This window comes from Bos taurus, chromosome 13 (genome assembly GCF_002263795.3).
Source record: "Bos taurus isolate L1 Dominette 01449 registration number 42190680 breed Hereford chromosome 13, ARS-UCD2.0, whole genome shotgun sequence".
Lineage (NCBI taxonomy): Eukaryota > Metazoa > Chordata > Mammalia > Artiodactyla > Bovidae > Bos > Bos taurus.
Genome location: NC_037340.1, coordinates 51,812,728 through 51,831,725, shown reverse-complemented (window position 1 = coordinate 51,831,725; position 18,998 = coordinate 51,812,728). Strand labels below are relative to the sequence as shown.

Genomic DNA, 18,998 nt, shown 5'->3' with positions numbered 1-18,998 from the left:
GGCTGATGTGGTGTGTGTCTTCTTCATCCCTACAGCCCATGTTCCTCTACATTACAGGGTTTGCCAGGTGAACCTCCAATCATTTCTCAGGGACACTGCTACTTCTCAGAAGGAGGCAAAAGAATCAGTCCTGGACCTTGCTTCCAAAGATCCCACTTACTCTATCCCTAAGAGTATGGCCCCATTTCCAGCACGTCTGGTTTCCTGTACTGGGAGCAGATCATTTCAGTGGGGATCCTATGGAGGCATATGGATACCAAGTCATCCTTCCTAATGCATACCCTAGATGATCCTCTCTTCCAGTTCTCATTCATTAATTCACTTAACAATACTTAACTGGTCATCTTCTAGATGCAGAACACTGAAAAAAAAGATACTGTTCTTACCATAAAAGCTAATCTTTTTATTCCTTTAGTTGTTGTTTAGTTGTTAAGTAGTGTCTGAGTCTTTTCTGATCCCATGGACTACAGCCTGCCAGGCTCCTCTGTCCATGGAATTCTCCAGGTAAGAATACTGGAGTGGGTTACCATGCCCTCCTCCAGGGGATCTTCCCAACCCAGGGATTGAACCTGCATCTCCTGCATTGGAAGGTGGGTTCTTTACCACTAGCACCACCTGGGAAGCCCCTAGTACACAGTACTTATACAAAATTCTGCACTTTCCCTTTCATTGCCCTTAAATAGTTAAATTATACAAACTTCTGAGATACAAACAACAATAAGAATGCTTTTGTTCTCCAGAAACTTCCAATCCAGAGGCCAGGGGTGGGTGAGTGGGTAAGTGGGTATGACAGATATAAGTGACATAGGACAGTAAAAGTTATGAGGAGTCAGCCTGGGGTGCTATAGGTAACTCAGAATGGGGAAAAAAAGGAGGACAGAGAGAAGCTTTACGAATAAAGGCCATAGGAGCTCACTTTGCAGACTAGCCTTAAACAGCAATAATTTTCCATTTCAAATACTTTAAACTGTCCCATACCCTTTGGAGTCACTCCCAGCTTTCTAGAGTGTTATAATGAACACCCACACTGTGGGCCTTCATAAAAACAGCTTAGTGGCAGAAAAACCAAACATGCTGCTTTTCATACATACCTCGTATTTCATGGTAAAAAATCCATCCCCTCCAATGCCCTCAAGAGCAAAGGCCTGTACAACAGGCCACTTCTCCACTACAAACATATCAAATATCTGCAAGTGACCTAGAGGAATCAAGTACAACATGTATCAAATTTCATCCTGAATACAGCAGTCTAAACCTGATCTAATGTGCTCAGAAAGGCATCATTTCTTACAAGTTCACCACAGCCTCATCTAGCAAAAAAAATACCAAAAACTGAAACAGATAAAATGGTTAGATATTAACACTAGAAATACAAAATGAAAGTCAAGGAAAAAACAAAATACAAACAAGTTACAAAAATTCAAGTTTCTCCATATTTTCACATTCTGGTTTCCAGGGAAAGTAAGAAAACAAATAGTGGCCTATTATATCTGACTTGTATCCCTAAGTGGATATATTTATTAACAGACCAAAACTTGACTCCTTTCCCTTAAAAAACACATAGCTAACCAACTTCCTCAAGGGAAAAGTATGAAATCAAAATATTTCCTTCCCTATTATTATAAGGAAGGAAACATTAAATGTACAAGTTTTTTTTTTTTTTTTCCTTTTAGTAGATAAAGACAGAAGCACTGCTAAACTTGCTGATCTTTTCCCTCTGTTTTTACACTTGTTTTTTTGGCCATGCCCCACAGCATATGGGACGTTAGTTTCCCAACCAGGGATTCAACCCACACCCCCTGTAATGGAAGCACGAAGTCTTAATAAGCACTGGATCACCAGGAAAATCCCCTATACATTATTTTTGAGCATCACTGTCAGCATATTTTTAACAGCTACCCAAATTACTATTTCTTATTGGCAAGAGGCGCCACAACTATATTTCATCTTTAATAAGTGGTACAGACTAGATCCTCATGAGTCCTTCAATCTGATTGCTGGTAGCATGCTGTGATGCTGCAGAAACTTCAGTTATGAACAAAAACTTGCATAGCAAAGTCCTAAGATTTCATTCTGCCCGATCCTCTCTGCCTTTACTGAAAACAGATCAATGGGTTTTCCAGATGAATGTCTCCACTGAAAGGAGAAGTAAGGACTTTCGACTCATACGCCAGCCCAGCAAGGTTCTAAAATGGATGACTGTCAGATACACACCTTGGGAGCTATAAGGAATGCCAATTCTACTGCAGTCTCGAACCATGTCCACAAAGCTGGCAATTTTAAATTCTTCTGCAGCTTCCTCATCTTCATACTAAAGAAGGAAATTAAAGGAATCAGGCTCTAATGAGACATCATATAAAATTCCATATTTCCTCTGCATTTTTATTAGTTGTCCCAAATGTCCCATGAGGGGTTTTTTTTTTTGGTAGCCATGCTGTTCAGTTTGAAGGATCTTAATCCTATGACCAGGGAATGAACGCATGTCCTTGGCAGTGAAAGAACAGAGCTCTAACCACTGGACCACCAAGGAATTCCCTTCAAGAGGGTATTTTTAAAGCCAGCTTTTTGTGTCTGTTGATCAAAAACACATCATTCTCCTACCTTACACCACACACAAAAATCAACTCAAAATGGATCAGAGACCTAAATTCAAGAGATAAAACTTATCCTCAAAAATCTCCCAAATGGGGGACTTCCTTGGCGATCCAATGGTTAAGACTCAGAGCTCCCAATGCAGGGGGCATGGGTTGGATCCCTGGTTAAGGAGCTAAGGTACAGCATGCCACACGGCACAGCCAAAAACAAATTCCCCGAATGCTCATATGGAAAAAGGGTTCTAAACTTACATTGGGTCCCAACTTCCATGAAATTCTAAATCTTAAGCCCCAATTTGATTTCTATCCAAACTCTTAGAAAGGGTCCAAAGGGAAAAAGAAACAAATACCAAGAAATCCAAACATGGGAATGTCACAGAACGGCTCCTGGGGCCATTCCTAGGCCTGAGCAAATGGGCCCAAGTTGGGGATGAAGAAGCAGGGCAGGAAGGTAGGTTCATAAGCCTACTATTAGGTCACAATTTTAACAGTTCTTTTCGCCTTTTTCAGGCATGTAATTTATTGCTGGGGTAGCTTCATAATGAAATATGAAAAGTTCCACTAAAACAACTTTTTTGTGAAACCACATTTCACAATTTGATTTGGGGTGGGGACGGAGTCATGCCACATGGCATGCAGGATCTTACTTCCTTAACCAGGGACTGAACCGTGCCCCCTGCAGTGGAAGTTCGGAGTCCTAATCACTCGACTGCCAGGGAAGGCCCCAATTTAATTTTTTTAAGGACTTTCTGTTCCACGTCTATTTTTTCCTTAAGTATCCTTAGAGTGTCTCTATGTTTTTATTTTATATTTTCTCCTCACCTCATTTTCAGTCATGCAGTGGAAATGCAGATTTCTCCAATGGGCCACATAGGGTAACAGATAGCGATAATTTACAGGATTACAGTACAGATGGACACTATCTGATTTAATCAATATAATCACATCTGTAAGAAAACAAAATTAAAACACAAGATGGTCAGAGGATTTCCTTTAGACACCTTCTGCCCACATAATCTGTGAAACCATTAAAACTACCTCAGAAACAACGTAACAAAACTCTAAACTGAAAAATTTTAAATTAGGCAACATGCTTCAAAGTGACTGTAGAACACTCAAGTGTGGACAGCAAAGATTTCCTCATCCCCACACAACACTTCATCCATTGTAGCGCTCTGGTTATGGTAGAATAAGTCAAAAGAACAGCCTTCAGTGCATTTCATAAAGTTCAACAAAGCAAAGTCTGCTGTACCAAACTCAGCTGTGTTCTTCACTGTGGAAATAAATAGTAAACGGCAACTCTGCAGCTAAAAGTCACTGAGGCAGGAAAACAGCACAGAATATGGCCAGTGACCGGTTCTCCTGCATACATCAGTGTCTAAAGCTCTTAGTTTGGGTCAAGGCAAATTGTGGGCCTGAGGACATCACTTTCCTTGTGACCTGGGAAAGGTTACTATATACAAGGGTGAACTCTGTACACAGGAGAGGCTGAAAGGAAGGAAGGAAAGGCAAGTGGACAAGGCTTCTATAAATAGATCAACAGCTCACAGATACAAGGAATAACAATCAGTGTTGCTGGGTCAAATAAACAAAGCAATCCCAAAGGTGCAAATAAAACCAAGTAAACTAACAAACGGGGGCTTCCCCGATGGCTCAGATGGTAAAGAACCTGCCTGCAATGTGGGAGACCCAGGTTTGATTCCTGGGTTAGGAAGACCCCTGGACAAGGGAATGGCAACCTACTCCAGCACTGTTGCCTGGAGAATGCCATGGACAGAGAAGCCTGGCAGGCTAGAGTCCATGGGGTCACAAAGAGTTGGACACGACGGAGCAACTAACACACACTAACAAATGAGCCAAGGAATAGGGCAGGAATATTAAAACAGTTTAAACACTAAGAAAGTGTCACACTTTCAGAAGAAAAGCAGAGGCTTCATTCTATGGCTCCTCAGATACCAGAGCCATTAGGCCTCTTTCTAACAACACAATATTTGGGAAAGGGCTGGAGGAGATGGCTGGAAATGAGAAAGGAGCATGGGAGCAGAGAGCAACTGAGGCACCAGGCTTAGGGCAATGCTAACATGTAACACAGTGTGACAGATAATAATCTACAAAAACATAAAGCCCAGTGAATACTGATGTCAGCTGACTACACAGCTGGGTGGCCTCATGAAATAAAGCTCTATGATTATGACCTATAAAATCACTCTAAGCTCCACACTCAGTCAGATCCAAGGTGTTCAAGGGATCACAGAATGGAGCAGCCTCTTCACTGCTGACTCTCAGCTAAGTGCTGGACTTAAAAGGCACCATGGGATGGGAAAGAGTCCGCCCTCTCATCCTTCTGGGAGACTTACTCTGAATCACTTGTAGCTGACCTGCTTAACAGTGAGAGTTTGACATCACTGAGAGCTTCCTGTGTCGACTGTACTCTATACTGATGTACAACATACTGCAAAGAATTAGGATCCAGTAAAAGAAATCATGCAACAGCCACTAAACCGAATGAAGCATGCTTGGATCTCACAGGACTAAGGTTATCACCACAAGTAAATTTTAACAGAGTACACAGGCAGGTAAAAGAAGAAAGCGTAAGAGAACTGGATGAACATATAAACTATTTTAAAAGTTTTTTTTTAATAAATTCTTTGTATTTGCCTCTTTTTCTTTCAGATAATTAGGGATTGTAACGCAGAAGATAAATCTGGTAAACTCACCTTTCTAGCTATTTGGATTTAAAAAATGAATTAATTTGGAAGAAAATGCTCATTACAAGCCTTCATTGTGCTAGGCGACAGGATAAAGACAGAGATAAGCAGAAAAGAGGACTTTTGAGGACTTAAACTATTTCTTTTATTTCAATATTGTAGTGTCCTTAGCAACCTTGACTACAGTGAATGAAATGTGTGGCTGCACAAGCATCTGCCTTTTTATAATTCTCAATGAGCTGCCAAAATGAATTATTTCCAAACCAGTAGATGTTATACAGTGTAAGAAAGCAATTTTTAACATCAGAATCTGAAACTAAATTTGAGTTAAAAAAAATTACTAGAAGGGATAATTTCAGCCTGCTCTTTCCACACTAATAAAAAGAAAAACTTTAACAAATCTCTAATGATAGATACTACTAAGGACTTTACTAAGAAATTAGAAGAATTTTCATATACACTAGGCCAGGGTTCTTCAACTTCAGCACTACTGACATTTAGACCAGAACATTTTTTGTTGTGAGGAGCTGGCCTATGTATGCATCATAGGATGCTTAGCAGCATCTCTGGCTCTACCCACTCTGCCCAGCTGTTACAATCAAAAATGTCTTCAGCCAAATGTCCCTTGGGGGATAAAACCCTCTAGTTGAGAATCACTGCATTAGATTCACAGCAAGATTATTTCAACATCAGATTTTGCATCCCCCAGCTGCTTCACAAGAGCTGTCTCTTGTCCATTTTGATTTGTCTATTCCCGTGTCTTCTGATCCATCTGGCAGACAAGTCATGATGCTAAGTATGTGATATCAGAGATAGCTCTTGGGCATCACCCCCATAGCAGCACAACCACAGGGTGAGTGTCTCAAAGTGAGAAAAGGGGAATGTTAGCAGAAAGACTGCATTGTAATCACAGGCACCATCATAAATTACAGTCACATAGAAAACAATGCCCAAAGACAGGGCAGGACAAAGAGCCTTTGTTCCTAAACTGAAGATCTACATGAAATCTTCCTTGTAGGAGAACCTTGCAGGCTCGTCCTTGACTTACAGTTGAAAGTGCTATCATAGGACAACAGCATATAACATGAGCCTTCCAGCATGTAGAGGCAGTAGGAAATTTACAGGAAAACTAGTACCTTGCCAAGAAGATATAATGTCAAATACTGATGTTTACCATTTCCTCTAAAACTGATTTATCCAATAAACATACTCTGAAAACTACTTGTCACTCAGTTCAGTTCAGTTGTTCAGTCCTGTATGACTCTTTGCGACCCCAAGGACTGCAGCATGCCAGGCTTCCTTGTCCATCACCAACTCCCGGAGGCTACTCAAACTCATGTCCATCATGTCGGTGATGCCATCCAACCATCTCATCCCTGTCGTCCCCTTCTCCTCCCGCCTTCAAACTTCCCAGCATCAGGGTCTTTTCCAATGAGTTGGTTCTTCACATCAGGTGGCCAAAGTACTGGAGTTTCAGCTTCAGCATCAGTCCTTCCAATGAATACTCAGGACTGATCTCCTTTAGGATGGACTGGTTGGATCTCCTTGCAGTTCAAGGGACTCTCATGAGTCTTCTCCAACACCACAGTTCAAAAGCATCAATTCTTCAGTGCTCAGCTTTCTGTACAGTCCAACTCTCACATCCATACATGACTACTGAAAAAACCATAGCTTTGACTAGATGGACCTTTGTTGGTCAAGTAATGTCTCTGCTTTTTAATATGCTATCTAGGTGAGTTATAGCTTTTCTTCCAAGGAACAAGCATCTTTTAATTTCATGGCTGCAGTCACCATCTGCAGTGATTTGGGAGCCCAAGAAAATAAGATCTGTCACTGTTTCCATTGTTTCCCCATCTGTTTGCCATGAAGTGATGGGACCGGATGCCATGATCTTCGTTTTCTGAATGTTGAGCTTTAAGCCAACTTTTTCACTCTCCTCTTTCACTTTCATCAAGAGGCTCTGTAGTTCTTTGCTTTCTGCCATAAGGGTGGTATCATCAGCATATCTGAGGTTATTGATATTTCTCCCAGCAATCTTGATTCCAGCTTGCGGCTTCATTCAGCCTGGCATTTCTCATGATGTACTCTGCGTATAAGTTAAAAAAGCAGGGTGACAATATACAGGCTTGACTTGACGTACTCCTTTCCCGATTTGGAACCAGTCTGTTGTTCCAGGTCTAGTTCTAACTGTTGCTTCTTGATCTGCATACAGATTTCTCAGGAGGCATGTCAGCTGGTCTGGTATTCCCATCTATTTCAGAATTTTCCAGTTTGTTGTGATCCACACAGTCAAAGGCTTTGCCAGTCAATAAAGAAGAAATAGATGTTTTTCTGGAACTCTTGCTTTTTCGATGATCCAAAGGATGTTAGCAATTTGATCTCTGGTTCTTCTGCCTTTTCTAAATTCAACTAGAACATCTGGAAGTTCATGGTTCACGTACTTGTCACTAGTCTATTATCTAGTAGGTGACCAAAAGCATATTACTTAACATATCAGCAAAGAAGAAATGTTTTTCATTAATAAAAGAGCAAAAATTTATGGGAGCGCAGGCTATTTTAAATTTTCCATAAAAGGGCACTGAAATAAGCATTCAAAGGAATAAATCACGTAACTTCTCTCTCACACAGAGTCTACCAATATATACTTACCATCTAAAACTTCTTCAGAAAACCCTGTTTTCTCAAAATCACTGGCATTTTGATTGTACAAACCAAGCAGAAGATAATTTGCCAGCTCTCTGCAGCCTTCATTGTACCTGCTATCGATTCCTGCAAGACAAAGAAGGTTCTGATCAGCTGTACTGTACTATGGGAGAAAATGAGTCCCAATAGTTTGTCCCTGCTCAGCAAAACTGTGATGGTTAAGTTAAAGGTAGCACCTCGGACCAGTTTCGTGCCAGAAACCAAACTAAACAACTCTCTGTGAAAGAAGTAGCCTCAGCATCAAGTATTCTTACATGGATTCAATATCTGAATACCTGAGATGGTGAAACAGCACAGAATACAGAAGTTATTAATTTAATCAAATGAAATTTTTGAGGATAGAAGTTACCAGAAAATACAGTCCACACCCTGTCAGAGGTGGTTAAAGATTTTGTAATACTTCCAGTTGGAATAGGACTAGGCATCAGAAAAAGTATTTTCTTCTCAAAACGACCTTTATCAAAACAATGAAATCAAATAGAGGAGAATTAAGGTGGTTTGAGAAGAACTCAAAGAAGTGAAAAGAGGACAAGTGAATGAAACCACAGACATCCATCTTCTCACAAATATTTATCAGGCCCAAAGCCGTGCACTGTGCTGGATGCTGAAGCATGCAAACATGCCTACAAATGGTCCTCATGAAGCTTACAGTCTAATGGGGCTGGGTCAGAGACTAATGAAAAGGAAATTAAAATACTGCCTTCATAACTGCCTTTCAATGCCAAAGGCACATATACTATTTGGTTCCTGTCTATGTGTAAAAGCCCAGAGCCGTAGCTCTGGGACATGTCAAGGGCAGGGAGCAGTCTATGTAAGATTGAAGGGAAGGGGCTGTGGCAGAAGGAGCTCAAAGAATGTAAATACAGCTGGAGCTTGGGAAACAGGACTGCCAATGGTTTTTCAGAGCAGTGAAAAGTGAAAAGTAGTGGGCATTCAGGCCAGTAGGGCTGAGAGAGGACTTCTGTGGGAAGACTACTTTCTCAGCTAGATCAAAGCAGCACAGTCCTCTTCTATCCCAACCAACACTTCAGTGAAGAAAGGGATAAAAAAAAAATCAAAAGTGCTAGAGTTAAAAATAACCAGTGGGGAACTTCCTTGGTGGTCCAGTGGTTAAGAATCCACCTTCTAATGCAGGGGATGTGGGTTCAATTCTTTGTTGGGGAACTAAGATCCCACATGCCAAGGGGCAACTAAACCTGTGCGCTGCAACTACTGAACCCGAGTGCTTCAACTCGAGCTTCCTCAGCTGGGAGGATCTAAAAGCAATGACATCCCTGTAGCATACACAGTACCTAGATCTTGGTTTCTAATACAATTCTCCAATAACAGAAATCAGGGCTCCTTAAGAGCATGGGTGTTTTGAGGACTGAAGCAGGTAATAGACAAAATAAGACTGGAGAATCTTATACTGTCAGAAAATACAGAAGTGCTAAACAGACTAAAACTTCGATGAGGATATATCAAAGGGAGGGACATAGGAGTCAACCAAAAAAGCTCCAAATGGTCAAGCTGATACAATTTGAAGTAGCAACGGAATATAACCTAAAGTATAAATGAAATAATACTAGATTTTAACTCAAAGTATAAAATAAATATTCATGAATTGATACTGATACAAACAAATGACTGAAATAAATGAGGGAGAAAAGACAAATATCCCATGAAGAAGAATTTCAAATAATTTATGTAATTACTATCCTCTGCTCAAGGCAATGGGGTATGAACCCTACTCCTTAGTGTGTAAGCTGCATAGTGACTTCCTCCCAGAGGACAGTATGGACGGAGGGGTGGGGAAAAAAATTTATAGTACAGAATGTCACAAATACTATCTCAGACAAATGATGAAAGTCAATATTCACTGAAAAGTCTTGTTGTTAATATGTACTCTCACTATCATGTGAAGAAAATGGCATGTTACTTCACTGATCTTCCACTCCAAAGTTCACAACTCCAGTCTAATTATGAGAAAAACAAAAGAAAAATCCTAATAGAGGGATTTTTCTAGTACTAGTACTTCATTATTACTCCTCAAAACTGTCATTAAGGTCATCAAAAACAAGGAAAGTCTGAGAAACTGTTATGGTCAAAAGAAGCCTAAGAAGACAACTAAATTTCACATGGGATCCTAGAACAGAAAAAGGACATTAGGTAAAATTTAAGAAAATGTGAAGCAACTGTGGACTTCAGATAATAATAATATATTAATACTCATTAATTGGGCTTCTCTGGGCTCAGCTGGTAAAGAATCCACCTGCAATGCAGCAGACTTGGGTTTGATCCCTGGGTTGGGAAGATCTCCTGGAGGAGGGCATGACAACCCACTCCAGTATTCTTACCTGGAGAATCCCATGTACAGAGGAGCCTGATGGGCTACAGTGCATACGGGCACAGAGTCGGACACAACTGAAGCAACACAGCATGGACACACAATAGGGGAAACTGGATGAAGCGCACATGGGAACGCTGTACTACTCTCTTTGCAATTTTTCTGTAAACCTAAAAATTGTAAAAAAATCTAAAATTGGGCTAAAAAATTATTTTTTTTAAATGGAACTCTCAAGAACTGCTGGTAAAAATATAATACAGTAGAACCACTCTGTATGCAAATGTTACAGTAGTTTTATTTGTAGGTCCTAACTGGTATGTACATACAATAAAATAATAATTACCAATAAAAAGAGACATATTCATGATAGATGCTACTGTAAGGATGAATCTCAAAATAATTATCCTAAGTGAAAGAAGTCAGACAAAAAAATATATACTGTATGATTCGATTTATATAAAACTCTGAGAAATGCAAACTAATGTATAATGACAGGAAGCATATTAGTAATTGCCTAAGAGTGGAGAAGAGACAGAATGGAGACCCTACAAAAGGACACAAGGGAACCTAGAGTTAGTAATAGCTACATACATTATCTTGACTGTAGTGGTACTCTCACATGTATACACATACGTCACCCCTTAACCGAAGTAAAGTTCAATGCTGTAAAGAAATATACTGCATAGGAACCTGGAATGTTAGGTCTATGAATCAAGATAAATTGAATGTGGTCAAGCAAGATGGCAAGAATGAACATGAATCACTGAACTAAAACGGAAAGGAATGGATGACCACTGTACCTATTACTGTAGGAAAGAATCTCTTAGAAGAAATGGAGTAGCCCTTATAGTCAATAAAAGAGTCCAAAATGCAGTAATTAGGTGCCATCTCAAAAACAAAAGAATGATCTAAGTTCGTTTTCAAGGCAGACCATTAAACATCACAGTAATCCAAGCCTATGTCCCAACTACTAAAGCCAAAGAAGCTGAAGGAGAACGGTTCTCTGAGATCCATAAGACCTTATACAAACTAACATCAAAAATAAGATATACTTTTCATCACAGGATTGGAATGCAAAAGGAGGAAATCAAGAGATACGTGGAGTAACAGGCAAGCTTGGCTTTGGGATACAAAATGAAGCAGGGCAAAGGCTAACAGTTTTGTCAAGAGAACACGTCATAGCAAACACCCTCTGCCAATGACACAGGAGACAACTCTACACATGGAGAACACCAGATGGTCAACGCTGAAATCAGACTGATTATATTCTTTGCAGCTGAAGATGGAGAAGCCCTATACAGTCAGCAAAAATAAGACCTGGACCTGACTATGGCTCAGATTAAGAACTCTTTATTGCAAAGTTCAGCTTAAACTGAAGGAAAGTAGGGAAAATCACTAGATCATTCAGGTAGGACCTAAATCAAATCCCTTATGATCATGCAGTGGAGGTGATGAAATAGACTCAAGAGAATCTATTCCTTATATATTATATTATATATTATGTAATCTATTCCTTATATATTATTATAGAACCTGACAGACACAGTACCTTAAGAACTATAAACGAGGTTTGTAACACTGTACAGGAGGCAGTAACCAAAACCATCCCAAAGGAAATGCAAGAAGGCAAAGTGGTCGCCTGAGGAGGCTTTACAAACAACAGAGAAAAAGAAGAGAAGCATAAGGCAAGGGAGAAAGGGAAAGATACACCCAACTGAACACAGAATTCCAAGACTAGCAGGGAGAGATAAGAAAGCCTTCTTAAGTGAACAATGCAAAGAAATTGAGGAAATCTAGAAAGGGAAAGATTAGAGATCTCTTCAAGAAAACGAGATGTCAAGGTAACATTTCATGTGAGGATGAGCATGGTAAGAGACAGAAACACTAAAAACCTAACAGAAGCAGAAGAAATTAAGAAGAGGTGGCAAGAATACAAAGAAGAATTACACAAAAAAGATCTTAATAACCTGGATAACCATGATGGTGTGGTCAGTTACCTAGGGACAGACATTCTGAAATGTGAAGTCAAGTGGGCCTTCAGTTCCGTTCAGTCACTCAGTCATGTCCGACTCTGTGACCCCACGGACTGCAGCATGCCAGGTTTCCCTGCCCGTCACCAACTCCCAAGCTTACTCAAACTCATGTCCATTGAGTTGGTGATGCCATTCAACCATCACATCCTCTGTCGTCCCCTTCTCCTTCTGTCTTCAATCTTCCCCAGTATCAGGGTCTTTTCCAGTGAGTCAGTTCTTCCCATCAGGTGGCCAAAGTATTGGGAGTTTCAGCTTCAGCATCAGTTCTTTCAATGAATATTCAGGACTGATTTCCTTTAGGATGGACTGGTTGGATCTCCTTGCAGTCCAAGGGACTCTCAAGAGTCTTCTCCAGCACCACAGTCCAAAAGCATCAACTCTTCGGTGCTCAACTTTCTGTATAGTCCAACTCTCACATCCATACATGACTACTAGAAAAACTACAGGTTTGACTAGACGGACCATTTTGGGGAAAGTAATGTCTCTGCTTTTTAGTATGGCTGGTCATAGCTTTTCTTCCAAGGAGCAAGCATCTTCGTGTGTGTTATGTGTAATAAAGTTTTATTAAAGTATAAAAGAGAAAGCTTCTGACATAGACATCAGAAGGGGGCAGAAAGAGTGCCCCCCTGCTAGTCTTTAGCTGGATGTTACAGAGCTACCAGCAGGCTGCTAATTACAGAAAGGGAATGTCTCAAAACCCACAGCCTGGAACCAAGCCCCTCACCCACAACATGCATTTTGAGATAACTCTGGCACAAGGTGAGTCATCCCAGGCCGTAAAATGATTGCCATGAATCTTGAAGAAAGGCAGGTTTCCAAGTAAATATATAGTTTCACTAACATAGATTAGGAGAACAATGTATGAGTAAAACAGTGGTTTGTTCTGAGTCTTAAGCAGAACCAACTTGAAGAAAGAGTCTAAGGTAAATACATAGTTCATTAACATAGCTTAAGAAAAACATTTCTATAAGAAAAACACATAGGTTAGCTCAAGAAAAGTTAAGTTCAGGTGGAACCAGGTGTCATCTTGGCAACACAGACTTTTAAGAGAAACTTCCTTTTAAATTTGTGTAGAGAAGGGAAAAAAATCTGACACTTGTAGTTTGTTTCCTCCTGCCACTTAAGAGAGAGAGAAAAAACGTCTGACACTTGCAGCCAATTTCCTCCGTTTGGAGACCCCTAGCCTTCCTGCCTGTTAACCTCTCATTCCCCCCTTTTCTTTTAGGAGAATTATGTTTCCTAGGGAAAGGGGGGCATCGTTCTCATTCAGTATTGCTTCCAAGCGGATAAGGGGCATTGTGCCTAAATTGGTGAGGCAACATATGCTCCTAACCCTCATATAGAGGGTCTCTGATTCAGGGGGCCCAAGTAATAGTTGGAGGGAGGACCTAAATCAAATCCCTTATGATTGTACACCGGAAGTGACAAATAAATTCAAGGGATTAGATCTGTCAGACAGAGTGCCTGAAGAACTATGGACAGAGGTTCATGACACTGTACAGGAGGCAGGGATCAAGACCATCCCCAAGTGGGCCTTGGGAAACATTACTACAAACAAAGCTAGTAGAGGTGATGGAATTCCAGCTGAACTATAGCAAATCCTAAAAGATGATGCTCTTAAAGTGCTGTACTCAATATGCCAACAAATTTGGAAAACTCAGCCATGGCCACATGATTGGAAAAGGCCAGTTTTCATTCCAATGCCAAAGAAGGGCAATGCCAAAAAATGTTCAAACTACCATACAATTGCACTTATTTCACATGCTATCAAGGTAATGCTCAAAATCCCTCAAGTTAGGCGTCAGCAGTATGTGAACAGAGAACTTTCAGATGTACATGCTGAATTCAAAAAAGCAGAAGAACCAGAGATCAAATTGCCAACATTTGTTGGATCATAGAGAAAGCAAGGGAATTCCAGAAAAACATCTATTTCTGCTTTGTTGAGTATGCTAAAGCCTTTGACTGTGTAGATCACAATAAACTGTGGAAATTCTTCAAGAGATAGGAATACCAGACCATCTTACCTGTCTCCTGAGAAATCTGTATACAGCTCAAGAAGCAACAGTTAGAACTGGACATGGAACAATGGACTGGATCAAAATTGGGAAAGGAGTACGAAAAGGCTGCATATTGTCACTTGGCTTATTTAATGTATATGTGGAGTACATCATATGAAATGCCAGACTGGATGAATCACAAGCTAGAATCAAGATTGATTCATACAGAGCAACAAAGGAGACACAGATGTAAAGAACAGACTTCTAGATTCAGTGGGAGAAGGAGAGGATGGGATGATTTGAGAGGATAGCACTGAAACATGTACATTACTGTATGCAGAATGGATGACCAGTGCAAGTTCCATGCATGAAGCAGGGCAACCAGGGCTGGTGCTCTGTGACAACCTGGGGGGAGGGGGTGGGGAGGAAGGTGGTGGAGAGGGGGCTGGGGAGGAAGATGGTGGTGGGGGCGTTCAGGACGGGGGGACACATGTATGTCTATGGCCAATTCATGTTGATGTATAGCAAAAGTCACCACAATATTGTAAAGTAATTATCCTCCAATTAAAATAAATAAGTAAATAAAAAAGACTGCTGGGAGAAATATCAACAACCTCAGATATACAGATGATACCACTCTAACAGCAGAAAGCAAAAAGGAGCCTCTTGATGAGGGTGAAAGGGGAGAGTGAAAAAGCTGACTTGAAACTCAGCATTTCAAAAAACTAAAATCATGGTATCCAGTCCCATCACTTCACGGTAAACAGAAGGGGGAAAAGTGGAAACAGTGACAAATTTTATTTTCTTGGGATCCAAAATCACTGTGGACAGCGATTCTAGCTATGAAATTAAAAGATGGTTGCTCCTTGGAAGAAAAGCTATGGCCAATCTAGACAGTGTATTAAAAAGCAGAGACATCACTTTGTCAACAAAGGTCTGTATAGTCAAAGCTACGGTTTTTCCAGTAGTCATGTAAGGATGTGAGAGTTGGACCATAAAGAAAGCTGAGCACCAAAGAATTGATGCTTTTGAATTGTGGTGCTGAAGAAGACTCTTGAGAGTCCCCTGGACTGCAAGAAGATCAAGCCAGTCAATTCTAAAGGAAATCAACCATGAATATTCATTAGAAGGACTAATGTTAAAGCTGCAGCTCCAATACTTGGGGCACCTGATGCGAAGAGCCGACTCACTGGAAAAAACCCTAATGCTGGAAAAGACTGAGGGCAGGAGACGTGGGTGATAGAGGATGAGATGGCTGGATAGCATCACACTGACTCAATGGACATGAATTTGAGCAAACTCTGGGAGATAGCGAAGGACAGGGAAGCCTGCCCAGCTGCAGTTCACGGGGTCACAAAGAGTCAGAAATGACTTAGCGACTAAACAGCAACAACATACATATGTCAAAACTTATCACATTGTACCCTTTAAATATATGCAGTTTACTATACATGAATTAATACCACCATAAAACTGTTTTTTTTACAAAGGTTAGCAGAAAATCAGTGAAAACATTTCCTTTATCATAAGAACTAAATGGCAAATGCCAAAGTGGAGGGAGTCAGAGTTGCTAGGAAGGATACTGCAGGGGTTAGAAGGCTAAATTAAACCAACCAACTGATCACGAGATGCTATGATAACTCTAATTACCCCCCAAAGTAGAATTCACTAAACTCCTGAAGTTGTTTAAAAACATACAAGTGCCTCATTGACTTCTGGCTTCACAGCTCTTTGTCCTAGAGGTTTATTAACTTTTTACCTTAAACTTCACATACCCACCTTCAAACATCAATTTCTGCAAGATTTGTGTTTTCATTTTACATATATATATATATATATATATGTATCTGGTCTCATGGTATTCTTTAGGTTGACCCTTTTTTCAATCCTTTAGTATTTGTATTCAAGTTGCCCACGTGATCGATTTTATGCTGCCTATTTTTACTAGGTTGAGCCTTAACTAACAGAAATAATAGCATAAGTACAGTAACAAATAGGTGGTTTTATTCAAAAGTAACTTCATGGCAGAGAGAGCCCCCACCCCCTTTATTGGCTGCAGCTGGAAAGAGAATCCAGTGATTGTTGTTTCAGCATTTGAAACCAATGACTGGAATTCTAGGCCCACTGTAAACTATGTCTCTTGAGTAAGTGAGTGATGGAGTCAAAATTCAAACCCAAAACCTGCTTGGCTCCAGAGTGCGTATTTCAAACTCCAGTGTGCACTCTGCACACTGACTCTCATAAGTTTAAATGAAAGTGCTAGTAAGTGAAAAAATAAAATTATGCATAGACTATCTGAAGGACAAAAAAGAAAGTGGTTCACTTCTGGTGGGAAGGAAATTAGAAGGCTGACAGACAAACAACCTGATCCAAGCAAGTTTTATGACTCAATACTGTGAATGTAAATGAAAATGAAATAAAGAAGGAGACTGATCTGACATAGAAAAATCTCCAAGATACACTTATCAAGTGAAAATTTTTTCAGTTAGGTTAGCAACAATATACATAAAATGTTCCCTTTTGTGTTAAAAAAAATACAGTTGATGTTATCTCTTGGGGAGTGGAACTGGTATCTGGGATGATTAGAAAACTTCATTACTGTGTACTGTCTTAATTTTTCTTTCATAGTAAAAGAAAGTGATAAAGAATAAACACCCAATTCTGTCACTCTATGGCCCTAGGCAAGTCTGTTTTGTCTCCCAGAGTCTCAATTTCGCCCCCTTACAAGGATCACTGTGAGGAGAAATAACATAAACAAAGTGCCTACTCTGTGGTACAGGCTCCCTATTTCACTGATACGTCAGTGGACTTCATTAAAACAGCAACAGATTTAAGGGGAACAAGGGCTGGGAGAAGAATACTAACTCACAGCTTGTCTCACAGTGATGACACTATTATTAATATCTTCCTGTGAACAGAAGCAAGTTGCCCCAGCCCTGAGTCCCAGCTTGTGAAAAACACTGACCTAGGATGCAGAGGATCCCGTCGGGTCGAGACTTGCTGCTCTGGGTCAAGATGCGCTGAACCTGGCGGAGTCGACTGCAGCTGCAATAAGAAAAGAAATCAGCTCCCTGAGTGCCAGCACATGAAGGCATGAGAAAGAAAATGACAGCAAGTGATGGAAACTGTTCTCTGTCTGACTTTGACGTCAGAATCATAAAAATAAATTACGTATTCTTTTTTCTAATATTTTGTGGAAGAGATTATGCAGAATTGGTCTGTAGACTAAGTCTGAACTGCTGATTATAAACTGTATGATCAGTGGCTCTCTCATTCAACAAAGAATGGAACCAAAGGCCCTGTCATAATCAATGCTAGACAGGACTAGAACCCAGCAGCTGACCAGAAGAACCTCCAATGTCTTAATTTTGAATATTATCAAAGAAGAGTTTCTACACTAATTTGCCCTAACTGTGGTCCTTATTGATCTGTTAAAAACAAAAAACAAGCAGATAAAAATCAAACTAAGGACCAGTGAGTGTCATCACAACTACCCCCATAAGTGTGTCAGTACATGGTATTTCTTGCTGTATCATCCTGCCAACTACGCCAACTGTCTTGCTGTTCACACTGTTCACTGAACCCAGGGTAGGCAAGGGGTGCGTGGGCAAGCTGGAAGAAGACTCAAGGAGCTGTAGGAACTGCAGTCGTGTTTAATTCTCTCTGGGCTGGCATAGCAGCCGTACGGCAGCCATGCTGCATTCTCTCTTGGTTGACCCAGTGGATGCAGCCATAACACAGCCTCAAGGGCTTATCAAGTGGAAATTATACAGGTTTACAAAATTAAAATGGACCAAGTGAGTACACTGTGATGTGTGTGCACAGTGCTGTAAATCATCTCAGCTGTTACATAACCATATATTTACAAAAGGTGGGGGTGAGACAGCCTGACCACTGCCATCTTGGCTAATTCGATCTTTCTCTACAGAACTGCTCCATTTCTGTGCAAATCTCTGATTCCACTGATGTTAGAGACATACTCTTCCTTCCAAACAAAGCATAAGGAGAGGTACTTCCGGACACTGATATCACTTCTAAGGACCCCATGCTTTCCGTATCAATCCCTTCTCCCTCCCAGATTCCGAGAGTGGTTCACTTTCCTGCTTGAGACTGATCCTTCCATAGGGTCTGTCCATATCACCTTCTGGTCCAAGATCTGTCTCCACTATTCACCCCTTAAGGCTCTTATATTAATTTTCCCCCCTACAGTCAACATATTCCCAATCGTTGTTGTTTGGTCACCCAGTCGTGTCTGACTCTTTACAACCCATGGATGCAGCACACCAGGCCTCCCTGTCCCTCACCATCTCCTGGAGTTTGCCCAAGTTTATGTTCATTGCTTCAGTGATGCCATCCAGCCATCTCATCCTCTGACTCTCTCTTCTCCTTCTGCCCTCAATCTTTTCCAGCATCAGGGACTTTTCCAGTGAGTCAGCTGTCCACATCAGATGACTAAAATACTGGAGCTTCAGCATCAGTCCTTCCAGTGAGTATTCAGGGTTGATTTCCCTTAAGATTGACTGGTTTGATCTCCTTGCTGTCCAAGGGAGATAAAACAAGACGATTGCTTCTTGGCAGGAAAGCTATGACAAACCTAGACAGTGTGTTGAAAAGCACTGGAAGAGTATGTCTCTAAC

The 18,998-nt window shown here is 40.6% G+C and overlaps 1 protein-coding gene across 3 annotated transcripts in view; it reads right to left on the bottom strand.

Annotated features, from left to right (window-relative positions):
• Window positions 1-18,998, bottom strand: part of DNAAF9 (dynein axonemal assembly factor 9) — a 173,094-nt gene that overhangs the window by 132,940 nt on the left and 21,156 nt on the right. For all 3 annotated transcript variants that reach the window (XM_010811460.4, XM_010811461.4, NM_001079598.2), the window contains exons 2-6: window positions 17,327-17,406; window positions 7,952-8,071; window positions 3,417-3,541; window positions 2,215-2,311; window positions 1,092-1,198 (exon numbers count right to left, since the gene is read on the bottom strand). In XM_010811460.4, the coding sequence (XP_010809762.1) occupies window positions 1,092-1,198; window positions 2,215-2,311; window positions 3,417-3,541; window positions 7,952-8,071; window positions 17,327-17,406 (529 nt within the window). The remainder of the gene's footprint in view (window positions 1-1,091; window positions 1,199-2,214; window positions 2,312-3,416; window positions 3,542-7,951; window positions 8,072-17,326; window positions 17,407-18,998) is intronic.